This window comes from Cebus imitator, unplaced genomic scaffold (genome assembly GCF_001604975.1).
Source record: "Cebus imitator isolate Cc_AM_T3 unplaced genomic scaffold, Cebus_imitator-1.0 Scaffold75, whole genome shotgun sequence".
Classification (NCBI taxonomy): domain Eukaryota; kingdom Metazoa; phylum Chordata; class Mammalia; order Primates; family Cebidae; genus Cebus; species Cebus imitator.
This window is the reverse complement of record NW_016107390.1, coordinates 5,215,726-5,233,575: the sequence shown is the minus strand read 5'-3', so window position 1 is coordinate 5,233,575 and position 17,850 is coordinate 5,215,726. Positions and strand designations below refer to the sequence as shown.

The 17,850-nt window shown below is 38.6% G+C and overlaps 1 protein-coding gene across 3 annotated transcripts in view; it reads right to left on the bottom strand.

Moving 5' to 3' along the window:
• Nucleotides 1–17,850, bottom strand: part of PLD5 (phospholipase D family member 5) — a 383,066-nt gene that overhangs the window by 226,107 nt on the left and 139,109 nt on the right. For 2 of the 3 annotated variants that reach the window (XM_017532108.2, XM_017532109.2), the window contains one exon: nt 3,649–3,785. In XM_017532108.2, the coding sequence (XP_017387597.1) occupies nt 3,649–3,785 (137 nt within the window). Of the gene's footprint in view, nt 1–3,641; nt 3,786–17,850 lie in introns of all 3 variants that reach the window. The other variant, XM_017532110.2, reaches the window with a different exon arrangement.

Below are 17,850 nucleotides of genomic sequence, written 5' to 3'. Positions count from 1 at the left end.
AAAAGAAAAAGAAAAGGGCAAACAATGATTAAAGTCCACTGGAGCAAGTTGAGTCTGTTAAGACTGCTCTAAGGTCATGGATTTAAACAGGAAAGTGACAAAATACTAGGAGGTAATCGTCAAGACTGCTCTAAGGTCATGGATTTAAACAGGAAAGTGACAAAATACTAGGAGGTAATTGTCAACACATAAAGTGGTCTCTCAATACTGTCTTCTAGGAATGTCATATTATCGACGAACCAACTTATGTGTGTACTATGCTGAAGCTGCAGCTGAGTTACTCATATTAATCTACACATCTGTAGATTTTTTTATTTTAAGAAAGAAATGTTAGGTCAGAGGAAGAGATTTAGCAAATAAAGTATGTGAAAAATGTAAAGTAGAGAAGTCAGCTTTTTAATAGAGAAACTTGAAAATTTAGAAAGGATGTATAAAAAGTCTCTGTGTGAAGGGGTGGTATATTACAAAGTGAGTCTGGTCCTTGCAGTACTTTCTGTGACCAAACTTTGGTGATCTAGGAGAACTGCTATGGAAAATTTATACATTGGTGACTCCACCTATATTATTACATGGGATCCCCTTTGTACAGACCCAAATCTATTCATTTTAGGATGAAAGAAAATTCCTGGATTCAGGAATAATGGGGATTAGATAGGTTAGAGATAGAAACCAAGATACAGAGATACAGATGGATACACTGAGTTCTTCCATTTCCTTCGTATTTCAGACCAAGTGAGCAAGCTAAAATGAATGTGAAGATATGTGGGCAAGAGTGAGCCAACCTAGACTAGTAGTCACCCGGGCATGGGGGCTGATTTAGGAAGATGAGAGGTGAGTGTGAGGAGGTCCAGGAGCAGGGGCTGCCATAATTACCTAGATAAAATAGACGACACATCCTCATCAATATGGCAATGTTAGCCAATCCAAGATTGTATGTATACTCAGCTTGCTTAATGATACTTTGCAGAAATTAATTCCCATATTGTCATGAGAATTGGGTCTGAAGTCAGGGAGAAGGATGCTGACTGGTTCTGTGTGTATTTATCAGGGAGGAATGGTAACAAAAGTCCCTCTTTTAGTGAGTGTCTAATAGTGTCTCTAATAAGCGGGGGAGTAGTAACTGAAAATGACTGACGTAGGATGCCTCTGTGGGGGGGGAAGGGAAGATAGAAGCAGCTATGTATACAAAATGAAGACCTCTCCTCTGAAAGGGTGGGTGCTCACGTGAGGGCAGGTGTTCTGCAATCGAGCAGCACTTGGAGCTCAGATCCAATGTCTCTGCTGGTCCCTGAGGACATGATGTGTGGAAAACTTCACAGCGCGTGGTTACCTTTCACAAGAATGAGGTACGATGATAATTAGCGGCACTAGCGAATTGCAAAAGGGCCAAGTCACAGGATGTGTGCAACCTAAACTAGCAGTTTGAGCTTTCCTTACCTACCAGTGATGCCTCAGCCTGCTGACATGTAGGTTACTAGCAGAAACCAGAAAATGTGTCTTTCACCCTCTCAGGTAATCAAGTGTCAAGAAGATTTAAAGTTATAAAGGCCAAATCAATCATTTAAAACATATTGGGAAATGGTATGAAGTGCCCAGAAATCCAGTACAAAGATACAAACAAATAGGTCAGTTATTTGCTGAGATCAAAGATCTTATTTTTGGGGCATTACAACTGAGGCTCATTAAAAGGCATTTGGAAAATAAGTTTGGAGCCTTTGATATTTTGTAGATTTGTGTGGGAAATCATGATAAAATTATCCACTATTAGTACAGTAATCTAGTAGCAAAATAATATAAAGGAGGGGGAGAAATAAAACAAGTCAGAAAGAATCAGAATGGGAACCTTATTAGAGGATAGAAAGGCTAGTTAGCAGAAATAAGATGAATTAAAGCACTGTATTTAAGAAAGAGTACACCAGATGAAGAGGTCCTGGGGAGAGACTGTCAAAACTGTGATGAGATGCCCACAGCTGTAAATGTTGATCTTCTTCCAACTTTCAGGAGTGAGGAGCGTCACCCACACAGAGGGAGTTTAATGATAGTGTAGTAACATCTCAGCAGAGGTTGAATGGAGCAAGCAGCACTTTATGATGGTCACACACAAGGAGAAAAGCGGAAAGAGAACTCTGGACTTCAGTACAAAGTCACTGGAAACTGAGCATCATGGGATAGAGTTAGCTCCGCCTTTAGGTAAAGTCTGGGAAGGAGTCCAGGTAGCTCCAGGAAAGGGTGAGATCATGAGAGGAAGGACAGGAATTATCTTCCAGAGAAAGGTTTAAGTTGAGACTGGCAAGCCTGAGAACTTCCGCAGACCAGTGGATTTTCCTACCGGTCTGTGTCAGCACCAGAATATTCAACGGTGAATCTCCGAAAGCCTCACCTCTTCTACCTCCATGACCACCTGGAGGAACCTGAAACTGAACAACTCTGGGACCCACTCTCCCTGCAGACTTAGCAGGGCCTGGACCAATGGCTGAGGCTGCCCTGGGGACAAGGATGGGTAAAACCAGGAGTCAGCCAATTTAAGAACTGGCTACATAATGTTGTGGAATACCTTTCTAACATGAAGGAAGAAAATCTAAAATGTGTATTGACTTCTTTCTTGTATGCTCTGCTCTGTATATAATGCCTGTTGCTTGGTAACTAGACTCTAAGGTATCATGGGTTAAAAAAAAAAAAGCCAATTGTCTTTTCAGAACATTTCCTGTGCCAGAACAGTCAACCTCAAAGCAAAATATCCAGAATAAAAGTCGCATACACATTACCAGGTTGTTGTTGATTTTAAGCTAGGAAAGTGGGGGGTCTTAGGTTAATGCTTTCCACAGGGAAAAATAACAATTTAAATTGATTACAAGCTCTAATTCATAATGACCGTTGTAATTTAGTGTCCTCACTTCAGCTTTGCAGCAATACATATATAAAAATAGACCTCTTATCTATCTGCCTGCTTTTGGTACTTTTCCTTACCCTCCCCGAAACTGAAAAAAAAAAAAATGGTAGCAGCTCAGAGAAGAGTTTGATGAGGAGATGCACAGGGTTGAGACTATGATGTGATGTCTCTGCTGGTCAACAATGGCCCCCAGGAAATGCTAAAGTAACTGAAGAGGCAGAATGCATACATAAAACAGTCAAGTTATTGTAGTTTCTACATTAAAAACAAACCATGTACTAAATTGGGACAGGTCGACGAGCCCTGTCTCATTGAAATGTGTACTTCTTTAACCCCTAACTTTAAGTTGGAACTTTCCCTGAGGCGTGTATTTTTTTTAACTTGCATTTGATGTAACAACCGGCACAGCGTGCTCTGCCCTTTGGGGCACTCATTTTTGCCAGGCTTATCACGGAACACCCAAAACCTCATAGATGGTGGTCTCCAGAAATGCAGCTGTGACCACTCTGACAAACAAAATTTCATTTTGTTTCCCACCAGCCTGTAGACAATGCGACCAGATTGTAAAGTGATTTCAATCATTACTCAGCACTTGGGCTAAAAGTAAGAGCACCAGTGGACAGACTCACGCCTCAGCTTAAGCCAAGGGGAGCCTGGATGACTATGTGTGCTTTTGTATTTTCTTCTCCATTATTCAAGGCCCTCCTTGGATTTCTTGCCCACCCCCTAAAAGAGAATTTTTGTTTGTTACCTCTTACCGACATTTATTTTGGCAATTTTTTTCTGAGAGTCCATCCTCATCCTCTCCCATGATGTCCACAGCTGAAAAGATCAGTGCAACTAGAATGGCAAAGCAGCACACCAGGGCAAAGATCACGATGCACTTCTGCTGGGACTGAAAGAAGAAACGAAGACAAAGAAAAGTAAGTGGTGTGCGTTCTCTCGGGAAACTCGAGACGTGACAACTTCTCAACACTCCATGAAAAACGGGTGGGGAGAGTATCACTGCCAGAGAAGGGAAAGCTGTTCTAAAAGGAGCATGCCCAAACCTTTATGCTTCTTTCTCAACACAGCCTTCAAACCCCACTATATATGATGGACCCTGTTAAATAATTCAAGGGTAGTATCCAGGCTTCCAAATGAGTTTGCTCTTCTTTGTCTTTCTACTCAAAAGCAGCCCAGAAAAGATCACTATATCATCTACTGTTTCAAATTAAAAATGAAACACATAGGCCAGGATCATGCTGTCAATTAAAAGAAAAACTCTGTAAGATATTTGAAGAGATTTACTCTGAGCCAAATATGAGTGACCAACGGCCCAGGACAGAACCCTCAGGAGATCCTGAGACCTTGTGCCCAGGGTGGTTGAGCCATAACTTGGTTTTACACATTTTAAGGAGACATAAGACATCAATCAATACATGTAAAATGCACACTGGTTCAGTCCAGAAAGGCGGGACAGCTGGAAGTGGGGGCTTCAGGTTATAGGCGTATTCAAAGATTTTCTGATTGGCAATTGGTTGAGAGAGTTATTATCAATAGCAAGGAATGTCTGAGTTACTATAAGAGGTTGTAGAGACCAAGGCTTTATCATGCAGATGTAGCCTCCAGAAGTGGGCTTCAGAGAGAATAAATTGCAAATGTTTCTTATTAGACTTAGAGTCTATTCTATCAGCAATTACAAAAGGGAAGAGGGAACAAATGAGGCATGTCCGGCTCCTACTTCTCATTACGGCCTGAGCTACTTTGTCAGGTTAACCTTGGAATGCCCTTGGCTGAGAGGAGGGTTCCATTCAGATGGTTGGGGAGTTTAAAATTTTATTCTTGGTTTACAATGTGTTATTTGACTGACATTGTTTATTTTTAAACTCTGAACACAAACATAACTCTTGATATGATTTTCACTTAGAAACACAGGCTGAATGTCCAAGTGATCAAAGTCAGCCACAGACATATCACTAGACCCAACTATTATAATTTGAACCATTCCTCTCTCTAGGGGCTCTGGCTAAAGGTGGCAAAAGACAGAGCCATGATAAGTGGGCAGGAGCTGTGACCACTATGACAAATTATTCTGCCTGCTTTCCCTCTGCTACAGTCTAAATATTTGTGTACACCCAAAACCCATATGTTGAAATCTTAACCTCCAAAGTGATGATATTAGGAGATGGGGCCTTTTGGGAAGTGATTAGGTCATGAAAGCAGAGCTCTGCCCTCGTGAATGAGACTGGTGGCCCTAAAAGAGTCCCAGAAATGGGTATGGTGGCACCTGTAGTTCCAGCTGGTAAGGAAGCTGGGGTAGGAGGATCACTTGATCCCAAGGTTTTGAGGCTGCAGTGCACTATGACTGTACCTATGAATAGCCACTACACCCCAATGTGGGCATCATAGTGAGAATTTATCTCTAAAAGAAAAAAAAAAAAAAGAGGCCCTAAGGCGCTCCCTTGCCCCTTCTATCATGTAAAGATGCAGCAAGACGGCACCACAGATGAAAAAGGAAATGGGCCCTCACCAGATGCCAAATCCCCCAGCATCTTGATCTTGGACTTCCCAGCCTCAAAAACTGTGAGAAATAAATTTCTGTTGTGTATAAGCTACCCAGTTTGTGATATTTTGTTATAGCCCAAAAAGACCAAGATAAATTAGATAAATTCTGGATGGAGAAAGGAGAAAAAGCAATTTTAAAAGTCTATGTTCAGCTTTTAGGGGTTATTTACAGAGGTGAAAGGGTCATCTTTGGACAGGCAGCCAGGCGTATATCACTCTGTTGGTGATGAGATAGATACATGTGTACACACACACACACACACACACACACACACACACACACACAGTTCAGAACCTTTCTGAAACCAACTGAATTTGCATCCTCTTACCACCCTTCTTCCCTTTATCACTAAAGCCACATGATCCCCTAAGAATCCAAGGAGCCTCCCAAACTCAGAGTCCAGGTCATCTAGAGGTATCCTTTGATGACAAATTGTAGTTAGAAATAGATGTAGTCAAGTCAAAGGAATCAATGGTGTTTCTGTGACCAGGCACTATCAGCTCACATGAGTGCTTCATTTTTGTTTCAAATCCTCCTTCAGGCCTCATCTTCTGCAACCTCAATCCAAGTCCATTCTTGCCTGTCATTATATTCTCTTACTCCCCACTCAAACATAAAGTGATGAAAGCCAAAGATACAGACATTATTCTTTTACCCTAGACCCTGCTTATCTGTAAGACATGGGTTTTGTTTTATTCTATCTTCAAGCAAACAGCACAATCCTAACAAACAGAATGTGTTCAAGAAATAATTATTGCATAAGTAAATAAAAAGTGAATGAATGAAATGAAAATTACAATGGCATATAATATGGTTTGGCTGTGTCCCCCACCCCAAATCTCATCTTTTAGTTCCCATAATCCCCATGTTATAGGAGGAACCAGGTGGGAGGTAATTAAATAATGGGGGTGGGTTTTTCCCATGCTGTTCTCATACTAGTGAATAAGTGTCATGAGATCTCATGGTTTTATGAAGGGTAGTCCCCCTGCACACGCTCTCTTGCTTGCCACCATGTAAGATGTGCCTTTGCTCCTCCATCACTTTTCACCATTGATTGTGAGGCCTCCTCAGCCATGTGGAACTATGAGTCCATTAAACTTCTCTTTCCTTTATAAATTATCCAATCTCAGGAATGTCTTTATTAGCAGCATGGGAACAGACTAATACAGCACACTTCTGAGAATGCAGGGACACATAAAATGTTTCTCTCAAAACTCAGATGTGACCTTTCTGAAAACTGGCTTGATGCCATATTTTGGTGATTATAAATTTTGTAGTTCATCCTTTTTTACTTTCTGCTCGTGCCACAGACAAATTCATGGGCCACATTTAGCACCTATATAAAACTTGCAGAATAGACTGTGTATTTGTCTTGCCATTTTATTTTTCATTCCTCACTATATTTTTTAAGTTTATCATATTTTGACAAATTATAGTTATAAGATACAAAGTGATACTTTAAAAAATATTGGAAGAAGCATAAGTTAAGCAATAAAGCTATCCATCACCTCAAATATTTGACATTTTTGTGATGAGAGCACTGGGGATATTTAATGATATAATGTACAGTACTCAAGTATTATTTATATTCACTATGCTACACAACAGATCTCAAAAAGAATCAGACTTATTCCTCCTATCTTAGGCTTTGTACCCTTTGCTTATCATCTCCCCAACCCCTCTACCCACCAGCCTCTGGTAACCACCATTCTACTCTCTGCTTCTATAACTTCAACTGTTTTATATTCCACATATCAGTGAGAACATGTGGTATCTGTCTATGTTTGGTGTATCACTTAGCATATGTTCTCCAATTCCATCCATGTTGACATGCCTGGCTAATTTTTGCATTTTTTATACAGACATGGTTTCCCCATGTTGGTCAGGCTGGTCTTGAACTCCTGACCTTGTGGTCCAGCTGCCTCGGCCTCCCAAAGAGCTGAGATTACAGGTTTGAGCCACCACACTCAACCAAATGTGAAACTTTCTTCTCTTTTCAGGCTGAATACTATTTTTTTTGTACATAAATTCCATTATTTTAAAAAAATCCATTCATCTGTTGATGGGCACGTAGGTTAATCCCATAGCTTAATTATTATGAATAGTGGTGCAATGGTGTACAGATATCTCTTCAACATACTAATTTAAAATCTTTGGGTAATTACCCAAAAGTAGGATTGCTAGATCATATGGCAATGGCAAGTCTATTTTTAGTTTTTTGAGAAATCTCCATACAGTTTTCTATAATGGCTACACTAATTTACATTTCCACCAACAGTGCACAAGCTCCCTTTTCTCCAATCCTTGCCAATGCTAGTCTTTTGTCTTTTTGATGATAGTCCTTCTAATAGGTGTAAGGTAATATCTCACTGTGGTTTTAATTTGCATCTCCCTAATGGTTAGGGATACTGAACATTTTTTATGTATCTATTACCCATTTGCATGTCTTCTTTAAAGAAATATCTACGAAAGTCCTTTACTTATTTCTTAATCAGGTTATTTGTTTTCTTTCTATAGAGTTGACTTCTTGTTTAGCTTGGGTATTAGTTCTCTGCCAGATATATGGCTTGCAAATATTTTCTCCTAATCCATAGGGTGTGTCTTCACTCTGTTAATTCCTTTGTTTTAAATAAGCATTTTATTGGAATGTAATCCCATTTGTTTATTTTTGCCTTTTTGCCTGTGCTTTTGAGGTGAAATCTAAAAAAGTTATCATCCAGGCCAATGTCATGTAGCTCTTCCTCTGTTTTCTTCTAGTACTTTCACACTTTTAGGTTTTATGTTTCTTTGATCCATTTTGAGTTCATTTTTGTAAATAGTGTAAGATAAGGTCCAGTTTCTTTCTATTGCATATGAATATCCAGTTTTCCCAACACCATTTATTGAAGACTGTGCTCTTTTCCCATTGTATATTCTTAACACCTTTGTCAAAAATCAATTGACCACAGCTGTGTGGTTTCATTTCTGTCTTCTCTTTTCTTTTCCATTGGTCAATGTGTCTACTTTTATTCCAGTACTAGGTTGCTTTAATTACTACTGTTTTGTAGTGCAATATAGATGGAAATCAGGTAGTGCAATGCCTCTAGCGTTGTTCTTTTTGCTAATGATTGCCTTAGCCAGTCAGAGTTTTTTTGTGATTACATATACATTTTTAGGATTGTGTTTTTCTTTATCAGTGAAAAATGACATTGGGATTTTGATAAGAATTGCAACGAATCTGTAGATTGCTTTGGTTAGTTTGATTATTCTTACAATATCTATTCGTAGGTGCTTTGCATATTTCTTAATCAGATTGTTTTTCTTTCTATAGAGTTGTTTGAGTTCCTTATGTATTTTGAATACTAATTCTCTATCAGATATATGGCTTGCAATATTAATTATTCCAACCCATGAAGAATTATTTCCATATGTTTGTATCTTCTTCAATTTTTTTCATTAATGTTTTATACTTTTTGGTGTATGTGTCTTTCACCTCCTTGATTAAATTTAATCTGATTTTATTTTTTATAGCATAAATGGAATTATTCTCTTGATTTCTTTTTCAAAAAGTTTGTTTGTGTAAAAAAAGCCTACTAATTTTTCCATGTTGATTTCATATCCTGTAACTTCACTGAATTTGTTTTTAAGTTCTAACAGGTTTCTTGGTGGATTCTTTAGGATTTCTTATGTATAAGACTAAGGCAAAAGACCAGCAGGATTTACCTTCTGGTCACAAAACAAGATCTGGTCCAGACAGGATAAAGTGAAGAAACTGGCAGGAACCAGTAGATGATGATGAAAGTGATCCCTACCTGCCCTCCTTGCTAACTGGCATAAGACACTCCCCACCAGCACCATGACAGTTTACACATGCCACGACTATGACCCAGAAGTTACCACCCCTTTGTCAACAGCCTGGAAGTTATGGTCTTTTTCCTAGAGAGTTCTAAATAGTCCATCCTGAATTTACATTTACCTATCCCTTAATTTGCCTATAATTGAAAGCAGGCAATGGTATTATACTTAGGTTTATCTGATTATAATACCATTGCCAAGGTCTTTTGTGCAAAGAACCCAGGGCATTCAGCCAATGAGATAGTCCCACTCTTCAAGGAGAAGTACCATTTAATAAGATTGTTGTCTAACAGCACTGGCTTACTGTTGAATATTTCCTGGGTGAAGCCAAAAACCCTCCTGGACTAAGCTCCAATATTGGGGGCTTCTGTCCTACAAGATCATGTCATCAGCAAATAACAACAGTTTCACTTCTTACTTTCCTATTTGGATGCTTTTTATTTCTCTGTCTTAGCTTATTGCTCTTGCCAGGACTTCTAATACTATGTTGTATTAGTGATGGAAATGGGCATTCTTGTCTTATCCTGGATCTTAGAGAAAAGGGCTCTAATTTTTCACCATTGAGTATAATGCTATCTGTGAGCTTTTTATATAGGGTCTTATTATGAAGTACATTTCTCCTATATACAATTTGAGTGTTTTTCTCATGAAAGGATGTTAAATTTTGTGACTTTTTCTGCATCTAATGTGATATTAATATGACTTATTTTTTTCTGTTGATGTGGTATATCACATTTAATGATTTGTCAAAGTAAATATATCCTTGCATCCCAGGGATAAATCCCATTTGATCATGGTAAATGATCCTTTTCATGTGTTGTTAAATTTTATTTGTATTTTGTTGAGGATATTTGCATATATATTTATTAAGGATATTGGCCTGCAGCTTTCTTTACTTACAATGTCCATGCCTGACTTTGGTATAGTGGTAATGCTGACTTTATAAAAAGACTTTGGAAGTGTTCTTTCCCCTTTGACTTCTTAGAAAAGTCAGTGGGGAATTGGTAATAGTTCTTTAAATGTCTGGTAGCATTCAGCAGAAAAGCCATCAGATCTTGGGCTTTTCTTGATGGAAGACTTTTTATTACTTGTCCAATCTCCTCACTTGTTATTGATCTGCTCAGACTTTTCTATTTCTTTGTCATTCAGTCTTGATATATGTGTTATATGTTGTGGAGATTCACGCAGGGTGGTGGCAAAAATATTAAGGGAAAAATATTAGAGAAAGTTATATATTCTCAAACCCTTTTGTAAGGCCTAAGGGTTTTTTCTATAGTTCTTGGCTGAAGGCAGCCTAAATCCCCTTTACATTTAGTTAATAAGTAAAGCAATTAGCTAGGGTATGTGGGGGAGTTTACCTAACTAACTTGTTTACTCATGTGGTCTTAAAACTAACCTTTGAGCAGGATGGCTCTCTTGGGGAGAGGTCAACCAGAGAGATTGCCCACTAATGGTGCTTCCTTTGGGCATTGGAATCCGTCATTTAATCTTTAACCTCTAGTGGAGTTGACTCAAGCCTGTGTCAATTAAACTTTACTAAATAAATGTGAGTCTCACTAAATGGTGGGGGCCAGTGGCTGCTATCTCTTTACAGCACCCCCCAGGGAGTCTGTAAGCAGCCATGGACCCTCAGCCGAACTGGGAAGGCATAATATCTGTGTGTCAGTGTACTTTATTCATCCCTCACTGAGTCAGGGTCTGCAGGACAGATCCCTGCAGGTGGTGACCCCAAGAGTGGTTCCCAATGTGGGGTGACCTCAACATTGGTGCCTCATGTGAGGAGCCTCAGCAGGTGAAGAGGACTCCAACATGATCATTGCTGCAAAGGGAGAATGACAGACCTCCTGAATATGAAGGTGCAGAAGACCACACAGTTGAGTCAGTAAAACAGTGAGTCAGTAAGTCATTGGTACCTCCTGGGGATTACCAAGTTTAGGGAGGTACTGTTCAGGCTGAGGTTTCATCATGAGACAACAGTTATCAGCTCAACAGAAAAGGGACCTAATGCAAACTGTTGTTTCCCAAAGTCCATGGTTCCCAGAAGAAGGAACGCCAGACATTGAACACTTGGAACAAGTGGGGAGAAATCTTAAACAACATCATGCACAAGGGCAATGGGTCCCTATAACACTATTATTGGGCCAAAATAACAACGAGGAAACAGAGGTTTTGCCTGAGCCCCCTCCTCCAATAGATAAGCAAGCAGCATTGGAAGGGGAGTTCTTAGCCTGCCTGGTAGTGCAAGATTGACAATGAAATCATGTACGTAAAAAGATAAGGAAAAGCCTTAGAAGCCGAAGCCATAGGGCCAAAGAGCAGTAGGAAAGCTCACAAACCCAGAGCCAGCAAATGCTCCTGGGAATGCAGCTGCAGGGAGGGAGCAGCACAAGTGAAAAGCAACCGCTGCCAAGGACACACGCCGCTGCTCTCTAGCTCTGCAGGTGGCCCACAGTAAAATTTCATGTAATTCTCTGCTGAGGTTCAGGTAGAATTTAAGAATTTGTAAGACCTTTTTCTGATAATGGCCACTGTTGTTATTCCAACCCTACCTCTAATATAGCTATCTGAAAATTCTATTATAGTAGAACAATAGCCTCCGAAGGGAGAAAAATTACAGAGAACCCATGAATTAGTTAAGGAGCCATTAAAGGCTAGAGATAGCTTTGCTCCTCAGTAAAGAATTTCCTAATTAACTAATAAGTTGCAAAACCTGTTTTCTATCTTAAACGGCAACACTAATGGCACATGCCTTATTTACCCTTAATTTTCTAAACTTAGATGACAACTTGCAATCAGCTGTAGAAAAGCACGTTGCTAAAACCTCTCAAGACAGAAACAAAGATTAGAGAAATAGAAGAAAAGAATCAGTATGAGAAAGGTGAGAAGAGACAGAGATCAGAGATAAACACAAAGTGAGATTAAGGAAAAAAAGAGCATAAAAATAAGAGGGGGGAAGAGAGAGAGAGAAAGAGGAGGCAAAGAGAATGAGAGGTAAAGAAAGAGAGAAGGAGAAAAAGAAAGTTAAGGCATGTTAAAGACTGTCTGTGAAAGTTGTGAAAAATGTTATAGGCAGGAATTTATGCAGGAAATGTGGTATAATTTTTGTTTTGAAGGTCTGAGCAAGTTTTAAAACGTTAATTGTGAAAGAAACTCTGTGTGTAAACATATTGGCTAAAGTTAAAGAAATACCATCCAGTGTTTCTATGAACTAGACGTTAAAATAAAGCACAACAGGTTTTTCTTTAAGCACTAACCTACTCTTTAACAAAGATTATAAACAGTCTCTTAGCACAGGCACAACCCCTACAAGTCCCAGTACACCAGCACCAGCCTAGAGGCTACATTCTCATCAAAAGATGGAAAGAAGAAAAACCTTGAGCCAGACTAGGAACGACCCTAAAGGACCACACAAACCCCAGACATCACCTAAAGAATGCTGAAGAGAACGACTCAGGAGGCTGAACAAGTCCTGCTCTGGACACAGACATCATTCGCTCCAGGTAATTTTTTTTTTTTTAAATCTCTCACTCTACCTACAGCCTGTATCTGCCACACTCTATTAAGCTCATCTTCAAATCTGCCTTTTTTCTACCCTGTTACTTAAATAAACACCCCTTTCTCAGCTTCTAACAATGTACCTGATTGGCCAGGAGAGCTAGATATACCTCCAGTAGGGTCTGTCCCTCAATAATGGCACACATTGGACTAAGGTGCCAGATGACACTACATATCACTCCACGTTTGTAACCTGGGTGCAGGGATAGGCTTGGTTTGCCTCATGTATTACTAATCACAACATATCTAATTTAAAAAATTACTAGTGTCATGGTATTAAGAAGACAATCTGAGGCATTTCTACCAGTCAATGTGACATGTGATTGGCAAGGTTCCTCTGCCCTCGCCACCTTAGAACATGCCCTGTCCCAGGTCAGACAGAAAAGATTCATAGTTACACTCATGGCCTTTATAGTCTCAGCCACAGTCGTCCTGGCAACAGCCAGCATTGCAGTGGCATCTATTACTGAGTCAGTACAAACAGTTGCCTTTGCAGATAATCTGGCCTAAAATGTGTCTAAAGAACTTCTCTTACAGCAAGGTATAGATCAAAAAATTCTTGCACATCTGCAAGCCCTTGTGGCTGCTGTGGAATATGTGGCAGAGCGACAGGGTGCACTGGCATGACTACAGCAATTAAGCTGTGACTGGGAACGTAAACATATCTGTATCACTTCTCTGCCATGGAATCAATCAACACGTAGTTGGGATAAGGTGAGACAACACCCCTAGGGAACGTTTCATGACAATTTAACAGCAGACATAAAGCAACTTAAAACTAAAATTTTAGAATCCTTTCACACTATAGATCTACACATCCAACAAACAGCCATATGGGAGGATGTGCAAGATCCTCTCTTCTGGTTAGACCCCCACTCCTAGAGACCACTCTTTGACTGGAAAAGAATGTTGCTAATTGTACTCATATTTGTCTTTTGTTATTTGTTACTTCTAGGATGCAAAGCTGAAATAAAAGCAATGACTGCCTTGCCTGACAAACTGGTGACTGTGACATCTCTTCAGTTGACAGAACCGCATAATAAAAACAGAAAAGGGGGAGATGTGAGGATGCATTCAGTGTGGCAGCAAAAATATTAAGGGAAACATATTAGAGAAAGTTACAGAATACAGTTTCAAACCCTTTTGGGAGGGTTTTTCTATAGTTCTTGGCTGAAGGTTACATTTAGGTAATAAGTAAAGCAAATAGCTAGGGTATGTGGGGGAGTTTACCTAACTAACTTGTTTGCTCATGTGGTCTTAAAACTAAGCTTTGAGCTGGATGGCCCTCTCGCAGGGAGGTCGACCAGGAAAATTACCCACTAATGCTGTTTTCTTTGGGCATCAGAACCTGTCCTTTAATCTTTAATCTCTAGTAGTTTTGACTCAAGCCTTTTTCAATTAAACTTTACTGAATAAAAGTGAGTATCACTGAGTGGTAGGGGCCGGCGGCTGCTATCTCTTTACAGCACTCTCCAGGGAGTCTGTAAGCAGCCACAGACCCTCAGCTGAACTGGGAAAGCATAGTATCTGTGTGTCAGTGTACTTTATTCATCCATCGCTGCATCCAAGTCTGCAGGACAGACCCCTGCAGGTGATATCCGTGACAATATGTCTAGGAATGTATTTCTTCTAGGTCATCCAATTTGTTGGCATATAATTGTTCATAATTGTTTCTTATGATTGTGTTTCTGTGGTATCAGTTGTAATGTCTCCATTTTTATTTCTGATTTTACTTATTTGAGTCTTTTCTCTCTTCTTTTCTTGGTTAGTCCAGCCAAAGGTTTGTCAATTTTATTTTTGAAAATACCACTCTTAATTTTTTAGTTTTATTGATCCTTTGTATTACTTTTCTAGTTTCTAGTAGTTCATTTTGGCACATTAAAAGGATCATGATAAATACACCCTAATGATAGAAATATAAATTTGGTAATTTATCCTTTTTTCTTTGTGGTGGCTTAAAGATAATTTTAAATAATATTTTTAAATTCTGAAAACGTTTTCTCCTGGCCCTCAGGTTTTATTTGTTTTAATGATATTCATTATTTATATAATCAGAAAATGTTTGCTTTTAACTATTTTGAAAAAATCACTCATAATGTAAAAAGAAAATCACTCATAATCCTACTGAGACCTAACTGCCATTTATATTTTGTTCTTGTTCTTTCCTATATTCCATCTGCCTATCTAGCAATCTGATCATTGTATCATGCTGTAGGTAAGGTTTATACTCTGCTTTTTGCACTCGATCATATGTTAGTGCCCTTAAATGTCCTTTCATAGCATAGTTCTAAATGTTTACATAACATTCCAATACATGGAAATACCATTGTCTCCTTTACCCTAAAAATCTTCCACGAAGCCACTCATTTACAATAGAAAAAAGTGATTAAACTTTTTTTCATTTTATACAGTTTCCCTGGACATTGTAAATGGAAGCGAGCAAAAANAAAAAAAAAAAAAAAAAAAAAAAAAAAAAAAAAAAAACTTTTAATAAGATTTAAAGTAATGTAATAATTTTCACATTAATCCATCCAGAAGATAGTCTAACTGAGGAAAATATAATTAGTTATCGCAATAACAATTCTGATGATAGCAGCTGGAAAATACCGTACCAGGTACATAGCAGGCATTCAGTGAATGAATCCTACAAAGTTAATACAATATCATTGATGTGTTTATCTTTATTCTGAATGCTATAACAAATCACAATAGAGAAGTAAGAACTCTGGCTACTTTGTATGCTTTTGGAAGTACTTTAATGTGGTAACTCTCATGAATTTAACTTCTATTAGTTTAATTTTATATTATTAAATTCTATTAAAAGAAGAAGTTTAGCTAGTTATTTCCATTTGCCAAAGAAGAAGAATTCAGACTCTGATTCTCATTTTTAAATCTCTCTTTGGAACAATGTACTATAACAATATAAGGTCATGCCACTACTTTCCTTAGTCTCATTTAATTTCCATCTCATCAGAATTGAAAGATTCTGTTCAAATGATAGCATAAGAGCCACATAAACGATATCAAACTCCAGGGAACCAAGAGACATTAATTTTCAAATCCTTAACAGGTAATTCCAGAAATCAATTTGAACTACATTTTCTGTTTTTATTGAATTTAATCAAGGGAAGCAGTTTTAAGGAGACTCCATAAACATGTTTATAACCTAAACTTCACTGATCAAGAAAAAACAAAATTTAAAATGCTATTATAGAGCATCAGCCAATCTGTACTTTTCACAGTTTACATGCAAATGGAAAGAATTGCCTTCTTGGTCAAGAAGTAAATCTTAAAAAATGCTAACATTCAAAATATTTGAATGTCATATCCTTAACAATTATGTTTTAACTCAAATACAGAAACAGAGATATATTATCTCTAACTAGAGAGAGTATTAAACTTGAAATTTTCAAGCTGGGCTTTTATATCATCGAACAAGCTCTTAAAAGGAATTTGCACCTAGGGTGGGGCAGTGGCTCATGCCTGTAGTCCCAGCACTTTGGGAGGCCAAGGTGGGAGGACTGCTTGAAGCCAAGAGTTCAAGACTACCCTGGCCCACATACTGAGACCTCATTTCATTTAAAGAGAAAAAAAGGAATTTGTGCCTATGACTCTAGAGGTAAAAATGAAAATGTGCAAAAATTATTCAAAAATTAAAATTATTAATATCTTTGTCATTTATTTACCATGACAAATTTTTTTAAAACAAAATCATGACCAAGTCTTAAAAGTAACACTTTGATGTGTACAGTTCTTAAAATTTACAAAGCTGGAAGTTCTAGTATAATTATTCCCTATATGAAAAATATGCAAACTGGGACTCAAAGACATTTGGTTATTGAGCTGTCCAAGGTGAACCAAACAGTAGGAGACAGTCTGGATATTTAGTTTAGGTCTAGAAATCCAAAATCTCTATATCTGTTTTGTAGATGCAGACTTTTCCCTTTTTCACTTTCTTTTTGACTCCTTCATTTTCTACTTAATTTTCACTATGATTATTGTTATTATCATTACTTTTTGTTAACTTACCAGGTTGGTCCATTACTGTAGAAACGAAGGTTGAACACTGCCTTGATCTGTGGGGATATTGTATTCCTGGGATTGTAGGACTTTCCTATGATTCTAGATATGCTGTTATCTTGAGCTCCTAGTCATGTTCCCAAAGGAAGCAGGACACCCAGTAGATCCAGAGTAACCTCCTCTGGTGACTTATCAAACTTTTTGGTAATGACTATGCTATGGAATCACAGCAGAAAGTCTAGACTACAAATGACTTAGGGGCATTTCTCTAAAATTCTTATAACAGAGTTATTACTTCACTTCCTACATATATTTCCATGTTCCTTATGGCTCTATCTTAGGATTTTCTCTTCTCACTCTGTACCACTTTCCTGAGGGACTTTATTTTACTCCCAAGGAATCCTTGGCTGTACATTCCAGTAATCTGCAAATGTACATCACCAGCCCAGAGCATCCTGCTGAGGGCCAGACCCACACTAAGGGAGCTTTCTTGCCATGGCACAGAAATGCGGAACCCTGGAAGAGTCCACCAAAATCTCTAACTTGCGGGGAAGGAGGTGGGATTTCAGAAAGGCTGGAGTTGGCAGCGCAGAATTCTAGATAGAGAAAAATCCTCACAGAGAAGCATGGAAGATCTTCAGGTCTCCTTGAGTCTTCAGCTGAGTGCTGATTGGCACACAGCTGTGAGGAGCTACCTGTCCCCTGGGAAATACCTGCCTGGAAAGAGCAGTTGGAATAATAGCCAACACATACACAAGGCCAGAAAAAGGTGGTGTTGCATTCAGAGTGTACATGTATGTTGTAATGCATAGGAAGTAGAGTAATTAGAAAGATAGTGTCTGGAAAATAAAACAGAAAACAATTAGCCCTAGACTATGGCTGCTTTGGTCTCTCCTTAAAGGAAAAAAAAAAATCATAAAAAGCAAGCCTCAAATTTGGGCATGGCGGCCTGTGAACAGCCACTGTACTCCAGCTTAGGCAACATGGTGAGGCCCAGTCTCTA